Below are 20,617 nucleotides of genomic sequence, written 5' to 3'. Positions count from 1 at the left end.
GCACATTGTTTGGGGCTGTCTCTATGACAGCTTGGTTGCTGCCAGTGTCAAACGCTGGAAAGCAGAAGCTGATGTGTGTGCTTGTGCCTCCCTGTTGGGGGGGGGGGGGAAGGCTGAGATGGTAGAAGTAATTTGGACAATTATTCAGCGGGGAGCGTGCCTGGTGCTGCAGTGCCGGGAAGAGGCTTCTTTCTTCAGCTAGCTAAAAAGATGGCTGAAGAAACAGCTTTGCATCATAAAGCTTGATGCTCTTCTCTGCAGGAAGCTATTGACACCCGGTTTCCACCATACCAGCTCCTTCAATTGCTATTTTCACTGTAGAAAAGGCACCTCGGAATGCCAGGTGACGGCTACAGAGGTTGCTGATGAATCAGCTCTGCCGGAGCACTGTCATTACACATCTTGCAGCAGAACATGAAATGCAATGGTGTCGTGCCAGGCTATTCATTCCCACTCCTTCGGAAAGGACTGTTTGTCGTTCTTCACGGCAGACCTCGTTCCTCCCTGCTCCCTTCAGCTGGGGGCTGCGGGACGATGGGCAGCACCGGCTCCGTGCTCGGGTGTGACCGCAGCCACCTCTGTCACGGGAAGACTCGCTCTGAGGCCCGTGTGTGCTCGGGGATGACTCAGGAGAACGGCGGGCCCGGCGGCCCCAGCTGCTCGCCGCCCACCGCGGCCCCTGCCCAGCCGCAGGACCCGCACCGCAGAGCACCGGCCCCGCGAGGGGAGCTCGGCGCGGCCCGGTCCGGCTCGGCCCTGCCCGCCTTTGTCTGGCCCCGGCGCGGGCCGGTTCCCCGCCCAGGTGCGGCCGCGGCGCCCCGAGCCCCGCCCGCCGGTGGGGAGGGGCTTGGCCCGGCCCGGCCCGCGGCTCCACGCCCGCTGTCGCCGCGGAGCCGGCCCGGAGCTGTCAGGGTGAGTGTCCGGCCAGCAGGCCAGGCCCGGCCCGGCCCTCGGTCGGGGGCGGCGGGCACAGACAATGCGGGTCGGGCGGCCTGTTCCGCCGCTGCCCCGAGCTACGGCCGCGGCCTGCTGCCAGATAGGGGCTGCCGGTGCCGCCGCCGGACGGGAAACCTCCTCTGCGGCGTGCGGGGGGAGCAGGAGGGGGACGGGGACATCTGGGGCTGCGGGCGGGGAGCCGGTGCAGAGCGTGGAAGGCGCTGGGGGCGGCGGGTGTATGTGTGCGCGGGGGAAGAGCCGTGCGGCTGTGCTGGAGGATGCTTCCCGTGGAGAAGGAGGGAGCTCGTGGTCGGTCCTGGAGCATGATGTCTCCGTGGGAGCTTTCCTTCAGCAGCAGTTCAGGCTGTCCTTTTAAAGAACATCACATGAGCCTTTCCGTGCCTGAGCTTTGTAAACACCTTGAGGGATGGGGGAGTTTGCAGCGAATAAGCACAGTCCCACTGGCATCTTTCACTCCAGTTGGTCACCCCTAGAATTATGTCTGTGCCCGCAAACTTGCCTGTGGGTTGCCCTTTCTTTTGCCCCTCTCCACTCTGTAAGGCTGGCTTCCCTCCAGCCTACCCATGCAGTAAGAAATAGCTGTAGCAGAAGGTCAGTTTAGTTTGCATTCTCTCTCACTTTTAGGTGCATAGAAAAGCACAGCCTCAACTACTTTCAGAAGCCATGGATTAGATGATTTATCTGGAAAAATGCATTGTATCCCCCTTACTAACAACTTGCCATTTGTGCTGTTAAGATGTCGCTGAACTGAATTGGGACATATGAGTTAGAGCAGGCAAGAGAATTTATTCTTGAATTCCATTTCATTGCTGCTGAAGCAGTAGGTTCACTGAGCTGCAGTCTACTCCACAACCTGTAAAACAATTCTTTTAGCATGCATTTCTCCTGTTCCTTTATTTCAAGGTCTTCCTTTCTTTTCATCAGGAGTCTGTATCTTGCAGCTTCTAATTCACCTTTTCCGTGGAGAATGCCAGCCTTTAAAATCCTAGGAAGCTTTTATTCCCTAAGCAGCAAATAATCTTATGTGAGTTTTTTAATCTCTTGCTCTTTTGCCTGGCATCAAAAGATGTGTGGACTGGAGCTGGAAAGCATGTTTGCAGCCTGACTGAAAGTTCTTGTGACTCTTCACTGCTTTAGCAGGTATCTGTAGTTCAGGTTTGTTAGCTGGACTTCAGTTTCCTTTTTATTATGTGGAATTTATTGCATTATTTCACTGACTTGATTAGTCTGTAGTTCTCATATTTGTGTGCTATTCAAATACGTAGTGTATCCAGGTGGTGTTTAAAGTAATTTAACTGTTATTACTCTTTCAACCTTTTTTTTTCCTCAGTTACTTTATATTGTTATCTAGTGAGAAGGTTTTGCTGGCAAATACCAAAATGGTGCTGGGCTAACCTTCAAAGCAAGTAAGACTTTATCTTTTCAGAGGCAAAGAGAAAATATGACCCAAAACTGCCATTAAACAAATTCTTTCTGCTAGGAAAATTATGGGCTGTGCTGACAGTGAACTGTTGTTGGTTTCATCTGAAATGTGACATACAGCGGTATGCTCTCCAAGTATGTGCCCTACTGTATAGGAACATTTGAAACAGATTTCTCCTTTAGAAAGACCTGTCTTGTTTTCTAAGAACTTCTTCTTTTGTATAAAGCTTTTGAGAAGCTTTCAAGCATCAAAATGCTTGATGCTGTTCTTGTATAACAGTGATGTTCAGTAGGTGGGAGTGAAGTATCAGTATCAATATAAATAGGTATCAGTAAACATCTGTTTGTGTTTAGTATAAAATGGCTTCCTAGTTTGCAGTTCTTCATCTTCTGTAGAACTTGCCCTGGAAGCTGAAACCTCACAATAAAATACAGTGCTGAGACATAAATGTATGCTTCAAAATAAAGCACATTTTGGGATGTTTACAATGAAAGGATTTTCTTTAGCAGTTCCCCATACTATGAAGCTGTAAGATTGATGCAATTCATTTCTTTAGAAGCTGGGTAGGAGCTGTTCAGAGCAATATGTGGTGAATCCAAACTTTCATGTATTGACACTTTCCTATAATCTCTTACTGAATTGATAGATTTGTTTCCTAAACATATTTGGTAGGAAATTCTCACTGTTACATTGAAAACTCTTGCATTTGTGCTGCCTAAGTATCTGCTGCTCTAACTGCTTTTGCATGGTCTCCCTTGAAAAGATAGCCTGTTCTTTCCTTGATGGTCTTCATTTCTTCACTGCTCCATAGTATAAGAACTTGTCCTGCCAAGAACTGTCAGGGAGGATTTGTTATTCATCTCCACTGCAGATTGCTCAGCTGACTCGCTTTTACAAATGATGCATTGACCGTGTTAATAACAAACCTCTCTCACTAAACTTATTTTAGTGGTCCAGTGACTTTTCTTGTTTTCTGGATTCTACCAAAATTGTTACTGAAATACTTAAATCTGATTGTCCTGAGTTGGGACAACAGGAAAGCTATGTAGGTCAAACACCTCAATGCTGAGAAGTCACTAGTAATAACAGAATTTAGCTGCATTATTGTGTAATGAGACTACTTGCTGGTAGTTATAACTGCTGAAGGTTTACATGTCTTTGCAAAGAAGCTTTGACAAACCACAGCATTTTGTCCAATGTGGGATATTCTATGAACATACAAAACTCAGAGACTGAATTGAAGGGAGAAACAACAGTGTTTTATTCTGGTAAATGCAAGATGTAGGCAGAGGCAGTACAAGATTTTGGCATTAGAACAGGCATGAGCAGTGATGAAGCTACAAGGAGGGGATGTTTAAGAAGCAGCTTTCCCTCTGTGACCATGGAATACTTTCTGATAGATTGCCTGTTCTAAGGGGATTTGTCAGTTACTGAGAGGGGGGAAGTATAATTTTATCACTATTTTTAGATGTCAGGTTTGGCACAGAAGGCAACTTAACCCATTTTATAATTGAAGTAACCACTGCAGGTGTTAAGGACTAAAAATAGTAGGGGACCTAACTTGACCAGACTTAAAAATGCATGAGGAAAGCACTGCTTCATGGTCATCTGTCTGTGTTCCCTATGTCTAGCATCGTGTCCTATGCCCTGTTCCCCAAGCTGAGTACATTGTGATGTTGGGAAGAGAAATACTGAATCCTTTTCCTTTAGGTTTTGTAATGCATTACTGGAATGTACAAGCTGGAGGTTGCACTTTGTTGCAATGGGCTGTTGTATACGTGTAAGGGTAAAAATACTTGTAAATCAGGATCAGCCTTGCAATGCACAAGCTGCCTTTTTAATGGAGTTGTTCCCAACTTAAGAGTTTGCATTGCTTTTAGGATTGTAGTGAGGCAGGTGCTGACCTACAACAAGATTTTCCCTGGTGGAACAGATTTCTGGAGAGAACTGAGTTTCTTTTTGATGTTTAGTTCCACACTGCTGCCAGTTTTCTAAAAGAATAGGGTGTAGAGGGAGATGTTCTTAGTACAGGTGCCAAAACTCTTTATTCTGGTGTTTCTGCTGTTATTGTGTGAATGCTTGCTTTCTTTTTCTGTTTTCTTTGGAAATAACTATTGTCCTTGTATTGATTCCTTATGCTTTCCTTAACAAAATTACTTAGACAGGCTTGAATGGCTTGACCTACCTCCAAGTTTGTGAGCAAGATTCAAAACTACCTAATTTCCTGTTAATGAGCAGAACAATCCCTTCATTCTCAGTGCTGTGTATAGATTTAGGGGTTAACTAACACTTCAGCTTTGGCACAATGTGTGTTTATTTTTGCTTAAAAAGCAGACTTCTCAGTTGTACTGTGCTGATGTCAAGAAAAAAAGATCCAAATTGCTGTTTGTGACAAAGGAAGGACAAACAATGTCTGGATACATTTGTTTATATGTGTGGTCACCTTCTAGCCTGACATTGACTCTTGTTTTGTTGCCATTGGGCAAATTAGTAGGTTTATGCAATTGTAGTGAGAACAGTATTAACAGCCAAAGGAATTTATAAATATTTAAGGTAAAAGTAGTGTAGCTTATTGTGGGTGATGTGTTGGTGGTTTGCAGGGGTTCTGGAGTTGGGTTTTCATTGGGATTTGTGTGTGTTTTGGGACTGGGTTTTTGTCATTATTTGGGTTGGGTTGTTTAAGTATATTCTAACTAATCCAGGAAGGAATTAAAAAGGTTGTCTTTATTGTGGACTGCTGCTAGCATAATATTGGTCTTGAGGTTGCTGTATGTTAATGTTGTTGGTTGTATGTTGTGTATGAGCCTTCAGCTCACTGAAGGCTTTAGAGAATTTGCTTATATTAGCTTATACAAGTGAATTTATGCTCCTACTTCCAGGGGTTAATTCTGTGCAGGGAGACTCTGTGCATTAGGGGAAATAGTTTTTAGGTTAAGGCTTGCAGCTTTGCTGTCATAGGCTGAATTTGCATTAAGAATATTCTATTAGCATTGTGTATTTCTATACCTTTAGTGATAGATTGTTGTATATGCTGGCCAGTTTTTACAATTTATGTCATTGTCTGTGCATTTGAACAGGTGTGCTGCAATGTGTTACTCCTTCTTCAGTTTGTTTTGTTTAAATGATGTTGGGAGCCCTTACTGCTGTGGCTGCTGATTTTATTTTGCTGGTCTCCCTGCATCAGGCATATTTCCTTGATATTCTCTGGGAAGTCAGTTGTACAATGGTTTGGGTTGGAAGGGACCTTAAGGCTCATCTAGTTCCAGCCCCTGCCACGGGCAGGGACACCTTCCACTAGAGCAGGTTGCTCCAAGCCCCCGTGTCCAACCTGGCCTTGAGCACTGCCAGGGATGGGGCAGTCACAGCTTCTCTGGGCACCCTGTGCCAGCGCCTCAGCACCATCACAGGGAAGAACTTCTTCCTAATGTCCAATCTAAATCTCCTGTCTGGCAGGTTGAAGCCATTCCCCCTTCTCCTGTCATTACATGCCCATGTTCAAAGCCCCTCTCCAGATCACTGGAGCTGCTCTAAGGTCTCCCTGGAGCCTTCTCTGGGCTGAGTAAGCCCAGTTCTCTCAGCCTGTCTCTATACGAGAGGTGCTCCAGCCCTGTGAGCATCTTCATGGCCTCTGGACTTGCTCAAGCAGGTCCATGTCCCTCTTGTGTTAGGGACTGCCAAACTGAACACAGTACTGCAGGTGGGGTCTCACCAGAGCAGAGTAGAGGGGGAGAGTCACCTCCCTTGACCTCCTGGCCATGCTCACTGAGGCTGAGGTCTCTTCTCATACCTATGGACAGTACTCCCATTTTAATAAAAATGAAAGGGAAAGAGGAGGAAAACACTTGGGAACTGGAATGAGCAAGGACTTGAGCTCTGTGTGTGGTGAGAAATTGCTCTCTTGTTGACAGTTACTGCTGCTGGCTACATGAGAATTAGGGCATAAAGCAGCCACCTTGCAAAAAATGGGTTTTGTTCCTCCCTGCCGCTGCTCATCTCAGCTGCAGTGTTTGTAGCTGTTAAAATGGCTGTACCCACACTGGCACCCGGTTATTCTGTAACACTGATTCATGGCACCTGTTGCTGAAAGCATGTGTCAGTAAGAGTCAGTTTTCCAGTGTGGATGGGCACTCTGCAGTTTAGCATCTTAACCATGGTATGTTCTTCCTCAAGCTTAAATGAGGTTATATCCTGAATGCCTTCTCTGCTGACTAAAACTTTCACACATTGAGACTTCTAGTGCCTGAAATACTACACATGGTTCTGCTCTGATCTTTATTGGCTTCTGGTAGCTTTCTAGGGCTAACAAAGTGATGGTCTAGTCTTAGTAGTCTGTGTGTAAATACAACTACAAGCTGGAGTTGCACTTTAGCAATAAGATTTGCTGTGGAATTGTGGTTTTGTTTTTTGCCTTTTTTAAGTAGAAGTATGTTTTGGCTAGGACCTGACATATTTTATTGTGTTCTAACTTGTCCATATCTCCACAGGAATTACTGTAATTAGAAAGAACCTGCATTACAATGGGGGACGACAGTGAGTGGATGAAACTGCCCATTGATCAGAAATGTGAACACAAGGTAGGAGATCTTGTCATTGCATCTGGCTTGCTGCTGTATCTCTGCTGGAGTGATTCTGGTATTCCTCTAAGTACACCATAGGTGATCTCAACAGCTGCACAGCATGCATATAACAGATCTGAAACTGCATCAGCTCTGTCCAACCTAGTGTCCAAATAACATTTATTAAGCGGAATTTAGCAGCATGGTAATCTGCATGGCGTAAGCTTGTTGCTGAAAGACCAGTACACTCATTCATGTGGAGAAATTAGTCATCTGTAGCTGAAACTATTGTTGGGCTCCCACTTATTCATCAGTGATTGTAAGAGCTTATGAAGAGCACTGGGGAAGACTGGCTTTTCTATATCCAGATCATTCTTGGTGGGAGAAGAACGAGTATTCTGTCTTGTTGCATGTTATTCATATAGTCATTGAAATCTTGCAAATGCTAGCTTGCTGAGCACACTTCCAACTATGATTGAAGAACTTCGTAAGGTTGGTGAGCTAAGACTGTACTAACACAACAATAAACATGTGATTTCTGCTTCCAGCTGTGGAAAGCCAGATTAAATGGTTATGAAGAAGCCCTTAAGCTCTTCCAGAAGATAGATGATGAAAAGAGTCCTGAATGGTCCAAGTATCTTGGATTGATAAAGAAATTTGTGACTGACTCCAATGCAGTGGCTCAGTTGAAAGGACTGGAAGCAGCACTTGCTTATGTTGAAAATGCTCATGTAGCTGGGAAGTAAGTAGCCTTTTATTGCACTTAAACTATTATGGCAGCTTAATGTGCCTCTCTGAGAGAGACTGCATATAAATAATGCAGAGGCCACTAATAATTACAATCTTTACTGTTGAGAACAGAACTTGCTTTCTAATCTAGAAAACTTGTTGAATGGCTTTTCTTGTAGATTACCTCCATGTGCATATCAACTTGTCAGAAATTGCTTAAAGTAATTCAAATAAAGTATTAATGGCAGTTGTGAAGACTTCTGAAATGGTAGAGAAAGTGAATCAGTAATTTGGTTGTATAGATGCTGTGAATTGGAATCCCTGTTCTTGTCTTTATGTGCAGAGAGCCTTTCTTCTAGGGAGATACTTATGCAATTCATCCATGAACTAAAATACTGTTATGTTCATGTGGTGTTGTATCCAACTTAACCAATATGAATCTTCAGAGGATGTTTTTTAGTATTTCACTGTTGTCTAGCCCAGGAAATAGCCTGTACTTACCAACGTGAAATAAGCTGACCTAATAGGCCAGAGCAGTGCTTTGATCCACTGAGTTAGTGACCTGATGAAAAGAGTTAAAGTTTGATTAAAAAAACAAAGCAAAACACTGAAGCTCTGTTTTAAAACCAGACAACCTTCCAAACCCCTTGATTTAAAAGTGGTGTAAATGATTTAGTGGATTGGAAGCTTTGAAATAGCTGTGAGATTCTGTGTTGGGAATATACGCCATGTTATATGTTAACTAATACATGCAGCTCCAGGAATTGACATTTATCTGTGGACCTTAACTAATTTATATTAATGAATACACTTTTGAAGAAGTCTACTCTTCACTCTCTATCTATAGTCCAGTGTTGGGAACATGTTGACTGATTCTTGGTCTGCAGAAGTTCTTTTGATTAAACTAGAGGCTGAGATCATCTCTTAAGAAAGGTTATTACCTTCAAAATTAATTTAGAATCTAGTCTCTATTATATGAGGACTTGCTGAGTTTTAATCTGTTTTGGGTGTGTTGTGTGCTTTTGTCTGTGGATAATGGTGTAGAACACCTAATTCTCTTAAATGTTCTGAAACTAACACTTTCTCATCTTTCAGGACAACAGGAGAAGTAGCGTCTGGAGTTGTAAATAAAGTGTTCAATCAGCCAAAAGCCAGAGCAAAAGAGCTGGGTCTAGATATATGTCTAATGTATATAGAAATTGAGAAAGGGGAGGCTGTACAAGAAGAATTACTAAAGGGTTTGGACAACAAGAACCCGAAAATCATAGTAGCATGTATAGAGACACTGAGGAAAGCACTAAGGTAAGCTTTCAGTTTTCAGTTCCTAGGTGGCTTTTGTCTGTCTTTGTCCTTTTTCCCTCTACCCAGCAGTATGTAGAGTCTAATTTGCTGCTTAAGTCTTTAACAGGCCTTTGTTATTGTTGAATAGGATGTATCTTTACTGAATTGATACTTTCTGACCACAACAGTTGAGAGCATCATGGGATTTGTTTAGATGTGAGGGATGTCTTTGTTGTACAAGCCTCATCTGGATCACTTTAATCTGTGACAACTGTTTACAGTGGACCCCTGAAAGAAGGGCAGGATTAGTGTGTCTTATTCCAAACTGTGGAGCTTCTTTTCTGAATATCTGAAATAAACTCACTGATTGTTAACTAAAATGTAGCATTTCCTAAAAAAACCTTTTTCTAAAATAAAACCAAACCCGAACAGTGGTTTCCTCATGGATGGGAGCATCTTCAATTGATCTTCAAAAATGGGAAAAGCTCACTGCACAGTAAGCTTCATTTTTCCATATAATTATTACCTTATTCAAAACAAAAGCTTATAGTACTCCAATTTAATTAAGATGGGATAGTTGGTTTCAAGATTAGATTTGGAATATCTTTTGGTTCTGTTCCTCTTCAAGTAGGTTTCGTGTGTTTGAGTTGAGGGAAAAATCTTGGGATTTTATCAAATTCTTGTATTCGGTGTGTTTGATTCATTTTCCTTTTTTTTTAAGGAAAACATAATTTTGATAATAATGTACAGAACACTTTAAGTGAAGGAGTTCATGTGAAAACTCTATAATATAGATGAAAAGTGGCTTATTCTGGGATTTTGTAGACACCTTCCTGAGGCATATGTATAGGTGGTTCTTGTTAAGCTAATTGTTTCAAGCTTCTGTAATAGAAGTCAAAGCATTTGCCTTAGCACATTACCTGTGCTTCTACTAAGTGAAACTACTGTCCCACATTTAAGAGTATATTTTAGCTATTTTAAGTTGCCTTATCTAGTCAAATGTCCTTTTAACAGCACAGTGTAATTAGGAACCTGCATAACCTTCCTCAAGCTCTTTCAACCAACCACACCTATAAAATGTGCCACATTGGCCTATTTCTTTTAATATGTAGTATTCTATTATCTTTGAGATGACAAGATCAGATTCTTTCCTGGAGACTTAACCTTCATCTTCTGCTTCTGTTCTGTGTTGCTGCCTAAGTTTGTCTTGTACTTTGAACGAGTTTCTGCACTGATGACGTTTACCTATGTTGTACCTTGGTGGGTAGCTTGAGTGTGTGATGAGTTTAGCTTCAAGTGTTTATCTTGTGCTGAAGTTTGGGGGCTTTTAATTGCTTTATTAATTAGATAATATTATTTGTAAGAGATATATGCCATGTGAATTAGATAATATCTATAGTATTGTCTATAATATAACATTATAGTAAGAGAATTTACATAAGCAGTTTTCCCAATATGCTCTTTCTTGAGTTATGGTAGGAAAGTAAAAATCTTGGGCAACTCATTTGTTCATATTCCACGTTTAAATTGTGTGTTTCAAAGACCCATTTTGCAGGTTTTAATACTTGGTACTTCTCAGAGTGGGCTTGGGTATGAAATGTGTAATGCTAGAAACTTGGGAAGTGAGATGTTTTAGTTCTTGAGCAGTCGCTTTTACTCGCTCCATTATGTGGTACTTGATTAGAGGGAAGAAAATGATTGCAAAGGTTAATTAAGAACTCTCAAGGAAAACAAATGCTTCTGAATATGAAAATAATGGCTTTTGCATTGATTTAAAGTATGCTTTAAGAACTGTAGCAGTTTACTAAGAGCATGAAAAGAAAGTTCTTGTGTTCTCATTCAGCACTGCTTGAAAAAGGAGACTTGCTGTACTAAGCTCACCAAGCTGTAGAGTCTGCTGACAGGGAAGGGTGACTGGCTGGGAAACTTGTGTACCCTTTCAGCAGCACATATTTCAACACGTGTGCTTTCTGTGAGGATGACCCAGGCTCACTATAATTATCTGGCCCAACAAGTGGGAAAGTGACTAATGCTTTTACTGCAGCTTGTCTCCAGGGACAGACAAAGGAGATTCTATTCTGATTTAAAAATAAAGTAGGTCACACAAATGTTGGTCTAAGGACACTTTTTTCTTTTTCCCTTTCTTCTTTCCTCTCCCTGGTTTAAGCAGCAGATTGGATTAAGTGCTTTGAAGTCATTTGAGAGGCCTGATTTTGTAATTCCAAGCTGGGTGTGGAGGATAATTATGATAGAGCAAATATTCCTTAGATTTTTATAGTAGCTTAGTAGTTGACACAAAATAATAATGATTTGAGTCCATGACGCGATCCCTAAACATGCACTGGAAGCATTTCATAGGTTATTACCTGTGGATCACTCTCTGGTTCCTACTGGCCACTCATGCTATTCCATGTTTTTCACTTTCAGTGAATTTGGTTCAAAAATCATCTCACTGAAGCCAATCATTAAAGTATTGCCAAAACTGTTTGAGTCTCGGGAAAAGGCTGTTCGAGATGAAGCCAAGCTCCTTGCTGTGGAGATCTACCGCTGGATAAGGGATGCTCTGAGGCCTCCACTGCAGAACATAAACTCTGTTCAGGTAGGCAGAAAGTGGTTCTGAATCCAAACGTTTGAGAACACTTCCATGAACCCCCCGATACTGTGCTGTTGGGCACTGTTAAAATCAAAGCTGGAATTCTTCAGTGACAGCAACGTTATTGTTCAGTTTTCTGTAACTTTGCCTTAAATATCCTTCTTTCTTATTTGTAAAGAAACAGTGACTATGTTTTGTTGCTCTGAATCTGTGTAAAGCTGGGAGGGAAGCATCATATTGAACTGAGGAGGGGATTTGAGAAGTACAATGGTATTTCTTGGAAGCCTAAGCCAAGGGCAAGCAGTTACGCCTCTGAAAGACCCCTGCACTGAAAGTCCTCAAGTTCACCATTTTCCTTCTCAGTTTCCTTGTTTCCTGAAGTTTTTCTTTTACTCTACATAGCCATTCAGGCTTGTTCTGTTGGTGCTCAGGATGTGACTGCTCCGCTTCAGGAAGTATCTTTACCTTATGGTAGATAGCTGTGCTATTGAATCATAGAATTGGTTAGGTTGGAAAAGACCTTTAAGATCAACAAGTCCAACTGTTACCCCAGCCAAGACCACCACTGAACCATGTCACTGAGGGCCTCATCTACATGGGTTTTGAGGACTTCCAGGGACGATGCCTCCACCGCTGCCCTGGACAGCCTCTTCCAATGCCTAATTGCTCTCTCTGTGAAGAAATTTTTCCTAATGTCCAATCTAAATCTATTGGAGATGGAACACTTATTTGTTTTAAAACGTTATAAATTATTTATGCATCTTTCCTTCCTATCCACTTCAGTTAATCATGTTCAAGGGGAAAGCAAAAATCTGTCATGAAAGGTAGCACAGTGTGTTTGTTTTGTCTTGAAAGGTATTGTCATCTTGGCTTTGAAATAGGAAATCTCCATTGCTTTCCATGAAGTGTTGCTTGTCTTGTATATACAAAATGTTTTTGATATGGTGCTTTTCCCTTTTGTTCAGCTAAAAGAACTGGAAGAAGAGTGGGTCAAAGTGTCATCAGCTGCTCCTAAGCAGACCAGGTTCCTGCGTTCCCAACAGGAGCTGAAAGCAAAGTTTGAGCAGCAGCAGGCAGCTGGAGGAGATGCAGATGGAGGTAAATGAATTCATTGCTGAACTCTATTGAAAGGCATATCACTGGTGTATCATTTGTGAAGGAACCCATTGAACTTATTTTACCTTGTCCAATAGAATGTGTCCCTGCCCATTGCAGGGGGAGGGGGTTGGAACTAGATGATCACTTCCAACCCAAACTGTTCTATGGTTCTGTAAAGGTGCTGTGAAAGCGTATCTGTGCTTTGGAATAGAAAAAATCACAGCTGCTGATAATAGTTCTTAAACAATGAGGCTTAGGTGGTGCTGTAGTCAAAAGTTCTTTTGTCACTCTGCTTATCTTTTTTCTCTCCTTTGATTGCAGGAGGTGATGATGAGGAAGAGGCGGTACCACAAGTAGATGCTTATGAGTTGCTTGAAGCTGTAGAAATTCTTTCCAAGCTTCCCAAAGACTTCTATGAGAAAATAGTAAGCATAAAATGAAATATTCCCAGTGAATTCTATGATATTTGAAGCTGATGGGTCCTAAGACCTATTGGCATTCTGCAAAGTATGCTTTACTGCTACATGGATAATAACAGACTTGTGTAAGTAAAATATAGACTATCATTAAAAAGTCTCAAAATTTGATTTACTGGCAAGAAAGCTGTAATTTTAAGGAGCTGAGATGCCCTGGAAAGGACTATTTCATATTTCATTGCAGTTATTGATGTTGAACTGTAGGGAGACTTTGCGTTTCTTAGTATAGAACTGTGGTTTAAAACCTATGGCTTGTGGCAAGTAGGCTTCTCTGAAACTGTTTGCATTTATAAATGACTGGAAATTGTTTGCTCTGCAGGAAGCAAAGAAGTGGCAGGAAAGGAAAGAAGCTCTAGAAGCTGTTGAGCTGCTGGTAAAAAATCCCAAATTGGAATCAGGAGACTATGCAGACTTGGTGAAAGTTCTCAAAAAGGTAAGAAACCCCAGAGTGCACATAGGGTTTAATATTCTTTTGTAATTTATTTGTGTTATAGTTTAAAACTTGCATTCGAGTTAATACTCATAAGTAGAAAATGACCAGTTGTAACAGTGGTGGAATATCTATGGCCCACTGACTATTCTAAGATATCCTTCCTAGTCTCTGAAGCTTGGATTTCCAGTCTCTTAACATTGTTGCTTTGGGGTTCTTGCCTCTTCAGGTTGTTGGGAAGGATACAAATGTTATGCTGGTTGCTTTGGCTGCCAAATGCCTTGCTGGACTAGCCACTGGTCTCCGAAAGAAATTTGGACAGTATGCAGGGCATGTAAGTAAGAGTATCTATTTTTTTCCTGGTTTTATTGATGCTGGACACCTTTTCTTTTCCCTGTCAGATGCGCTGGTATTTATCAAAGGTATTCTTTGTACAATTCAGAATGCTTGCCAATCCCTTTAATGGAGCAAGCCAAGATCTCTTGCAGCTTAAGGTTAAAAGGTTCTTGTTTATCCATGTTAAGCAACATGAAGCTTATGATTGCAATAAGTCTTTTGTACTAAGACAATTCTAAATCTCAAACCTGAGCTTACTCATCAAACAAACTGTATTTACATTACCTCATCCTGGAAATACAGAAATGCATTTGTAGGCCACAGTGGGGAATAAAAATAGCTTTAGAATCAGAATTCTACTTAGCTGTTCCATGATGGATAGTTTGGGTTGGTTGGGTTCTTTTGAATGTTGGGGGAGGGTTGTTGATCAGTGGTTGGTTTGATTGTCTGGAGTTGGGGGTGTTTTTCCTGCTTTAAATAACTAAACTACTGAGATTTTTTTTTTTTGGTACCAAAATGTTCTGGTGATGTAGTTCAGTGCTCTGTTCTCCTTTGCTACTTATCTCTTACCAACAGCGGATAATCAAGGAATACATGGGGAAGCTTGACCAGTCTCTGGAAAGAACTGCAACTAATTAAAAGTTCCCTTTATCTCACTTATTTCTCAAGCCTTCTTTAAGCTGCTCAATCATATTTTTCATGTGATAAGCAAAAGTGAGGAGCTTAGAGACAAAGCAAACTGATGTGTCTGGCTGCTGGTAGTGTTATGTTTTGTGGTGAATTGGGAAACTAATGACTGTCACAGCTGTTCAGGAGACTTGAATGTTTTGAACTTGTGAACAACAGTTTGGACAAAGTCTCTTTCATTCTGCGAGCTGTCTGTAGTTGGAAGCATTCTTACCATCTTTTTATACTTGATTTGTGTTTGAAAGGTTAACCCTCATAGCTCCAGAGTTAGCACAGAAAAAGCCAAGCTTCTGAAGTAAGGGTATAGCTCCATGGTTGCCAGGCAAATAGCATTGAGAGAACGCTTTTTCAGTACTGAAACAGCAGCTGTGTTGCATAATCTCACTAGTTTTTACCACTTCACTTGGTTTGTTTGCTGGATTTATTTACTGGTGAGGAAAACATAGGCTCCTCCTGAGAGCAGGCATTTGAAGCGTTATAAAACAGAACTGCTTCTAGAATTGTGGGATTATTCTAAACTCTATTAGTTAAATATAGGAGAGTAATGTTAGTCTGCAGTCTGTGTTAATACAGGAATAATGAAATCAAGCATGGAATCGTACTAACTATAATAGAGTGCATGTGTCCCATCTTCACCTCTGCTGACTGCCTTTGGAGCCTTGGACTGATTTTTCCTTCCTTCCTGCTCTCACATAGGACATGGCTTCTAACTTCCACGTTTAAAAAAAGCCCCACTCATCCTAGCTGTCAATATTTTCCAAAACACACTGATTTTAAATATCTCCTTCCTCTGACTTGTTCTCTGTAGGCTTTAGGGCTGTCTAGTACCTGCAGTAACATGTATGAGGGTCTTTATGGTGGTGATCTGCATTAATTGAAGGAGTGTTTAATGCTAAAGTTTTTGGAAACAGGGAGTTCACAAGTTGTGGCCCAAGTCACTGTGTGTCACAAGGGACTGGGATCTCACAGTCAGCTTCTGTATATGTGTGGAGAAAGCTATTTTGTATTATGCAAGAGCTTTAACTTTTGTAGGTATCAGACTACTTCCAAACTGACCTACATTATGCTTATGAAAATGTTGACAATAGCCTGCTTTCCACAGTTAAAAGCTCTGCTCACTGGCAGAAGTTTGTACTGTTACAAAGCCCGTACTGAAATGGAGCTGCAAATATTACTGCCACATGAGAATGGCTGCTGATTATTTTACCTTTATTTTATTGGCTGAGCAGCTAGATTGGGTATAAATTGCTGTAAAATTCCAGTATGGCAGAGTTCAGTGTCAGCTGTGCTTTTTCAAGGCAATACATCTAAAACATACTGTTCCATGGAGCATAGAGGTGCTTTAGAACCATGGTCTTGTCAGCTGTGGGTCATAGAATCATAGAATAGTTAGCATTGGAAAGGACCTTAAGATCATCCAGTTCCAACCCCCCCTGCCAGGAGCAGGGATGACTCACACTAGACCATGATGCCCAAGGTTCTGTCCAACCTGGCCTTGAGCACTACCAGGGATGGAGCATTCACAACTTCTTTGGGCAACCCATTCCAGTGCCTCACCACCCTAACAGTAAAGAACTTCTTCCTTATATCCAATCTAAACTTTCCTTGTTTAAGTTTTAACCCATTACCCCTTGTCCTATCACTACAGTCCCTAATGAAGAGTCTCTCCCCAGCATCCTTATAAGGCCCCTTTTAGATCCTGGAAGGCTGCTATGAAGTCTCCACGCAGCCTTTTCTTCTCCAGCTGAACAACCCCAACTTTCTCAGCCTATCTTCATATGGGAGGTGCTCATCCTCATCAGTTCCCTGATCATCCTCGTGGCCTCCTCTGGACTTGTTCCAGCAGTTCCATGTCCTTTTTATGTTGAGGACACCAGAACTGCACACAGTGCTCCCTCCAGGTGAGGTCTCATGAGAGCAGAGTAGAGGGGCAGGATCACCTCCTTTGACCTGCTGGTCACGCTCCTTTTGATGCAGCCCAGGATACGGTTGGCTTTCTGGGCTGTGAGTGCACACTGAAGCCGGCTCATGTTCATTTTCTCATTGCCCAACACCCCCAAGTCCTTCTCCACAGGGCTGCTCTGAATCTCTTCTCTGCCCAGCCTGTAGCTGTGCCTGGGATTGCCCTGACCCATGTGTAGGACTTTGCAATCCCAGGCACAGCTCAGGGCTGCAATCAAAATGAGGGTCAAATGAGGGCTTCTTAGTGAGCCATGCTGAGTGCTGTCAGGAAGCTGGGGGAGAGGGAACAGTTTATATACCTTCTTGGATCTTTACAGTATGATTTCTCCTTTATTGCTCTGTGTTCCAGACCAGCAGAACCAGAGTATTCATTTGGAATTCTGTGAACTTGTACATCTGCCTTTTGTTTAGCTTGGCTATGAAATTGCTCAAAAATCTATGTTTTTAATAGATTGGCTGGAATGAATCTAATACTGGACATCAGCTAGAATAAGCTAGTTCATATTGCTGTTGTGTACTCCTGGATGGTGCAGCAGTGATGTCTCCATCATTTGTTTCTCTGCAAAATACCAGGGAGCAGATTATCAGGTTTCCCAGTTATATTAGTAAAGAGTGGGTTGACTTTTTTTACCTTTTCCATAGGTTGTTCCAACAATCCTGGAGAAATTTAAAGAGAAGAAGCCTCAGGTAGTGCAGGCACTGCAAGAGGCCATTGATGCAATCTTTCTTACAGTAAGTAATAGTAACAATTCCCATTTCTCCATTGTCTGAGAATTGGCCTCTGTTTTTTGTTTTTTTCTTACTTTACTGAAATTATCTTTATCCAACCCTGCAGACCACGTTGCAGAACATAAGTGAAGATGTGTTGGCAGTGATGGACAACAAAAACCCAACAATTAAGCAACAAACATCCCTCTTCATTGCGAGAAGCTTCCGCCACTGCACACCTTCTACTCTGCCAAAAAGCCTGTTAAAACCTTTCTGTGCTGCACTTCTCAAGGTAAAGCAGGAGGAGTTGGTACTTGTGTCATTGATTCAAGCACTGCTCTGAAACATTGGATTCTGGGAGAAAGACCTTTCCGGTGATCCGAGGACTAAAGAGTTCTTGTGTGCTGTGTAGCCATCAGTCACTTTTGACTGATGACGAACTCAAGATGCATAGGAACAGTTTAGTCTCTTTTTAGTTGGATTCTCTGAAACCGAAAGCTCCCCAATTATTATAATTAAGGCAGTAATTTGCAACTATTAAACTTCTGGGTACTGTGCCACTCCTTACAGACATCTCTAGCAAGCTGTTGCTGGAATGCTGCGTATCTTCTGCCATGAATAAAAGAGCCATCATCTGCCATTACTTTAAAGCATTTATCAGTGTAAACAATAAAATGAATACTTTTTTCTCATTGCAAATAGCCCTTTCCTTGTTATTGGAAGTATCCCTGGCTTCAAAAATGAAGATTTAAACAGGGTTGCAGAACTTTGAACTCCTTGTGAACTTTAATAGCATGGCAGTATGTATTAAAGCTTGAATGGACACCCTGTTCTTATGCTGTGAAAGACCCAAAGGTGGGAAACTGGCTGTATCTGAGAAGCAGTAGATTTGATCAGTACATAGGAATACAGAAATGAAAACCAGGCTTTTCTGCAGTGGATTATTCTGTAGATATTTGCCTTAAAAAAGGGAGGGTATTTATCCAGAAGTTTGATTTTAAGAATCTGTTTAGATATGAATTGAAGTAAATCTGTTTAGATATGAGTTGAAGTCACATGGTAAGAGTTGTCTTTCTCTGCAGCATATCAATGATTCTGCTCCTGAAGTAAGAGATGCTGGGTTTGAAGCATTAGGCACTGCCTTGAAAGTGGCTGGAGAGAAAGCTGTGAATCCTTTTCTAGCAGATGTAGACAAACTAAAGCTTGATCGGGTAAGTTTATCATAAATGTTGTGACGAATGCTCCCATTATCTGTTTAAGATGCGTGTTAGGCTAGAGAAGACTAAAGAGGGTGCTGTAGCTGGTGACTTTGGGCACAGGGTTTTGAAAATTTCTTTACTTTGAAATTACTGATGTTACAGGGAATCTGAAAATCTTTCTTGTGAGATTATCAAGAATCTCTTGACTTCCGCTACCTAAAATGCATTAGTCTGTTAACAAACATTGCACCTTTTCATTCTTATGTAAAGAATCTCTTTGGTTCCAAGGCTGTATTATCTATGAGGTGGGTTATGAGGTTTGTTTTGGGGGTTTCTTTTGGGGGTTTCTTTTGGGTGGTGGTGGTGGTGTTGGCTGTGTGGCTTTGCTTGGTTTTGAACTCTTTCTCTGCCCAAAAAGAGGAAAAAAAAAAGAAACTCTGCCTGGTTTTAAGGCACAGCCATGTGGTCTAATTCTATATTACTAGACAGGATTTGGTATTAAAGACTTACTTTCCAACCACAGAGTTTTCATGCTTTTGCATGTGCAGACAGGTTTGACTGAATGATGATTTTTATAATAGAACTTGCAAAGAATTAGTCTTTACATCATCTGTAAGTATTGGGGGAGTTGTCAATCCTTTCTGTGTGTATAAGTGCACTTCATTTTTAATTAGGAAAATGATTCTAGTAACACAATGATGGCTGATGCTATTGACTGTTTAACATCACTACTGTAACAAACACAAGATAACAAATACTAAGTAAATGACTACTCTGGAGAAAACATGAACAGTTTGAAGTTTGAAACACTGCTGTTGAAAGACAGTTGTACATCCAGTGGTGGTAGCTAAATAGCTTTTTGCTTCCCCCCCCCCCTTTTTTCTTTGTAATTGCTTGTCAGATTAAAGAATGTGCTGAGAAAGTAGAACTGGTTTATGGGAAAAAGACAGGAGGAGCTGCTGAGAAAAAAGAAGGCAGGCCTGTTAGTGGAAAGACCCCTGCTCTTTCAGGGTCTGGTGGAGATAAAGAAACAAAAGATGCAGCAACCAAACCAGGACCACAGAAAAAAGCACCTGCTGTGAAGGTAAGAGATTGTCTGACAATCACAGTTGTCTGTTACTTATCAATGATCAAAGGTGGCCTGTTGAACATCTCCTTTCTCTGAGGCATTGCTGTCATTCTGTAGGTGAGCCCAACAATAGAAAGAATCTGGGACTTTCCAGGAATATATACTGGATGAAATCTCAGGTTTTTAATGATACAAACTGTCTTGTTATGTCTTAATACCAGATTTTCATATGGAAATAAGTGAGAGACCAAAGGAAGCTCCAGCTCCCAGAGGAGCTGTAGATGATATGTTAGTGTGCTCTGTGGCAATAGTAGTATTTGGCTGAAGCGAATGTCTCTTATTTTAATTAGCAAGGTTACTAGTGTTGAGCATTCTCTTTGGTGTTGTTTGTAGTTTGTTACCATAAATAATTAGAAACGTTAGCCTGTGTTTCTTTCAAATGATTATTTTCTTAAATTTACCTAAATAGCACTGTAGATGATCTCTAATGCCCTGCTTCTCCAGGTGGGAATCCTGGAAGTAAATAGTGGATCTTATTTTCTGAATCTATTGATACTGGTAGCCCTGAAGAGAGATACCAGTTGCAAGCCTAATATTGAATCAGTATCCATAGGAGAATATATAAATGACTTAATTACTTTCTGAACCTTCATAAATACATTCTTTCCCTTTTCATCTTTCATTGTCTTGTGTGCTATATGTGCTTTATAAAACCTAGCAGTCTGAAAGCAGCATATGAATTCAATAAGCTCTAGCAGAAAACTATTTCTTTGCAGCTGTAATGGTACTAGAGAGAGAAGTATTTTTTGACATTAGAATGTAGAAGTGTGAGGAAAAAAATCTGTTCTTTTGGTATCTGATGAGCTAGACATCTCTTTGGTCTTTGCTAACTTGTCTATTTCCTTTCTAGTCTGGGGGCCCACCCAAGAAAAGCAAACCAGCAGGTGCTGCAGGTGTGGGAGGTGCTGGGGCTAAAGGCAAGAAGGGTCCTGAGACCAAAGAAATATTTGAGTCGGAGCTCTCGGTGAGTACTCTGCTAATTCTATGAGATACAAAGTCCTCTCTCTAAGTAGCTTTGGTTAATCAGGTCTTCAGATACTACAGGTATTCAGA

The 20,617-nt window shown here is 41.5% G+C and overlaps 1 protein-coding gene across 6 annotated transcripts in view; it reads left to right on the top strand.

Annotated features, from left to right (window-relative positions):
* The window catches only part of CKAP5 (cytoskeleton associated protein 5), a 51,744-nt gene that overhangs the window by 2,933 nt on the left and 28,194 nt on the right, over positions 1-20,617 (top strand). For 2 of the 6 annotated variants that reach the window (XM_062635851.1, XM_062635849.1), the window contains exons 1-14: positions 885-912; positions 6,865-6,954; positions 7,485-7,678; positions 8,761-8,967; positions 11,374-11,545; positions 12,505-12,637; positions 12,959-13,062; positions 13,433-13,546; positions 13,773-13,877; positions 17,171-17,260; positions 17,364-17,528; positions 18,319-18,447; positions 19,337-19,519; positions 20,415-20,528. In XM_062635851.1, the coding sequence (XP_062491835.1) occupies positions 6,898-6,954; positions 7,485-7,678; positions 8,761-8,967; positions 11,374-11,545; positions 12,505-12,637; positions 12,959-13,062; positions 13,433-13,546; positions 13,773-13,877; positions 17,171-17,260; positions 17,364-17,528; positions 18,319-18,447; positions 19,337-19,519; positions 20,415-20,528 (1,767 nt within the window). In that variant the 5' untranslated portion in view covers positions 885-912; positions 6,865-6,897. Of the gene's footprint in view, positions 1-884; positions 913-6,864; positions 6,955-7,484; positions 7,679-8,760; positions 8,968-11,373; positions 11,546-12,504; positions 12,638-12,958; positions 13,063-13,432; positions 13,547-13,772; positions 13,878-17,170; positions 17,261-17,363; positions 17,529-18,318; positions 18,448-19,336; positions 19,520-20,414; positions 20,529-20,617 lie in introns of those variants that run through there. The other 4 variants (XM_062635853.1, XM_062635852.1, XM_062635854.1 and 1 more) reach the window with 3 other exon arrangements.

The sequence above is a fragment of the Pezoporus occidentalis genome, unplaced genomic scaffold (genome assembly GCF_034315485.1).
Source record: "Pezoporus occidentalis ecotype Australia unplaced genomic scaffold, CSIRO_AGI_Poc_V1 ctg46, whole genome shotgun sequence".
Classification (NCBI taxonomy): domain Eukaryota; kingdom Metazoa; phylum Chordata; class Aves; order Psittaciformes; family Psittacidae; genus Pezoporus; species Pezoporus occidentalis.
This window is presented reverse-complemented; position numbering and strand designations above follow the sequence as displayed.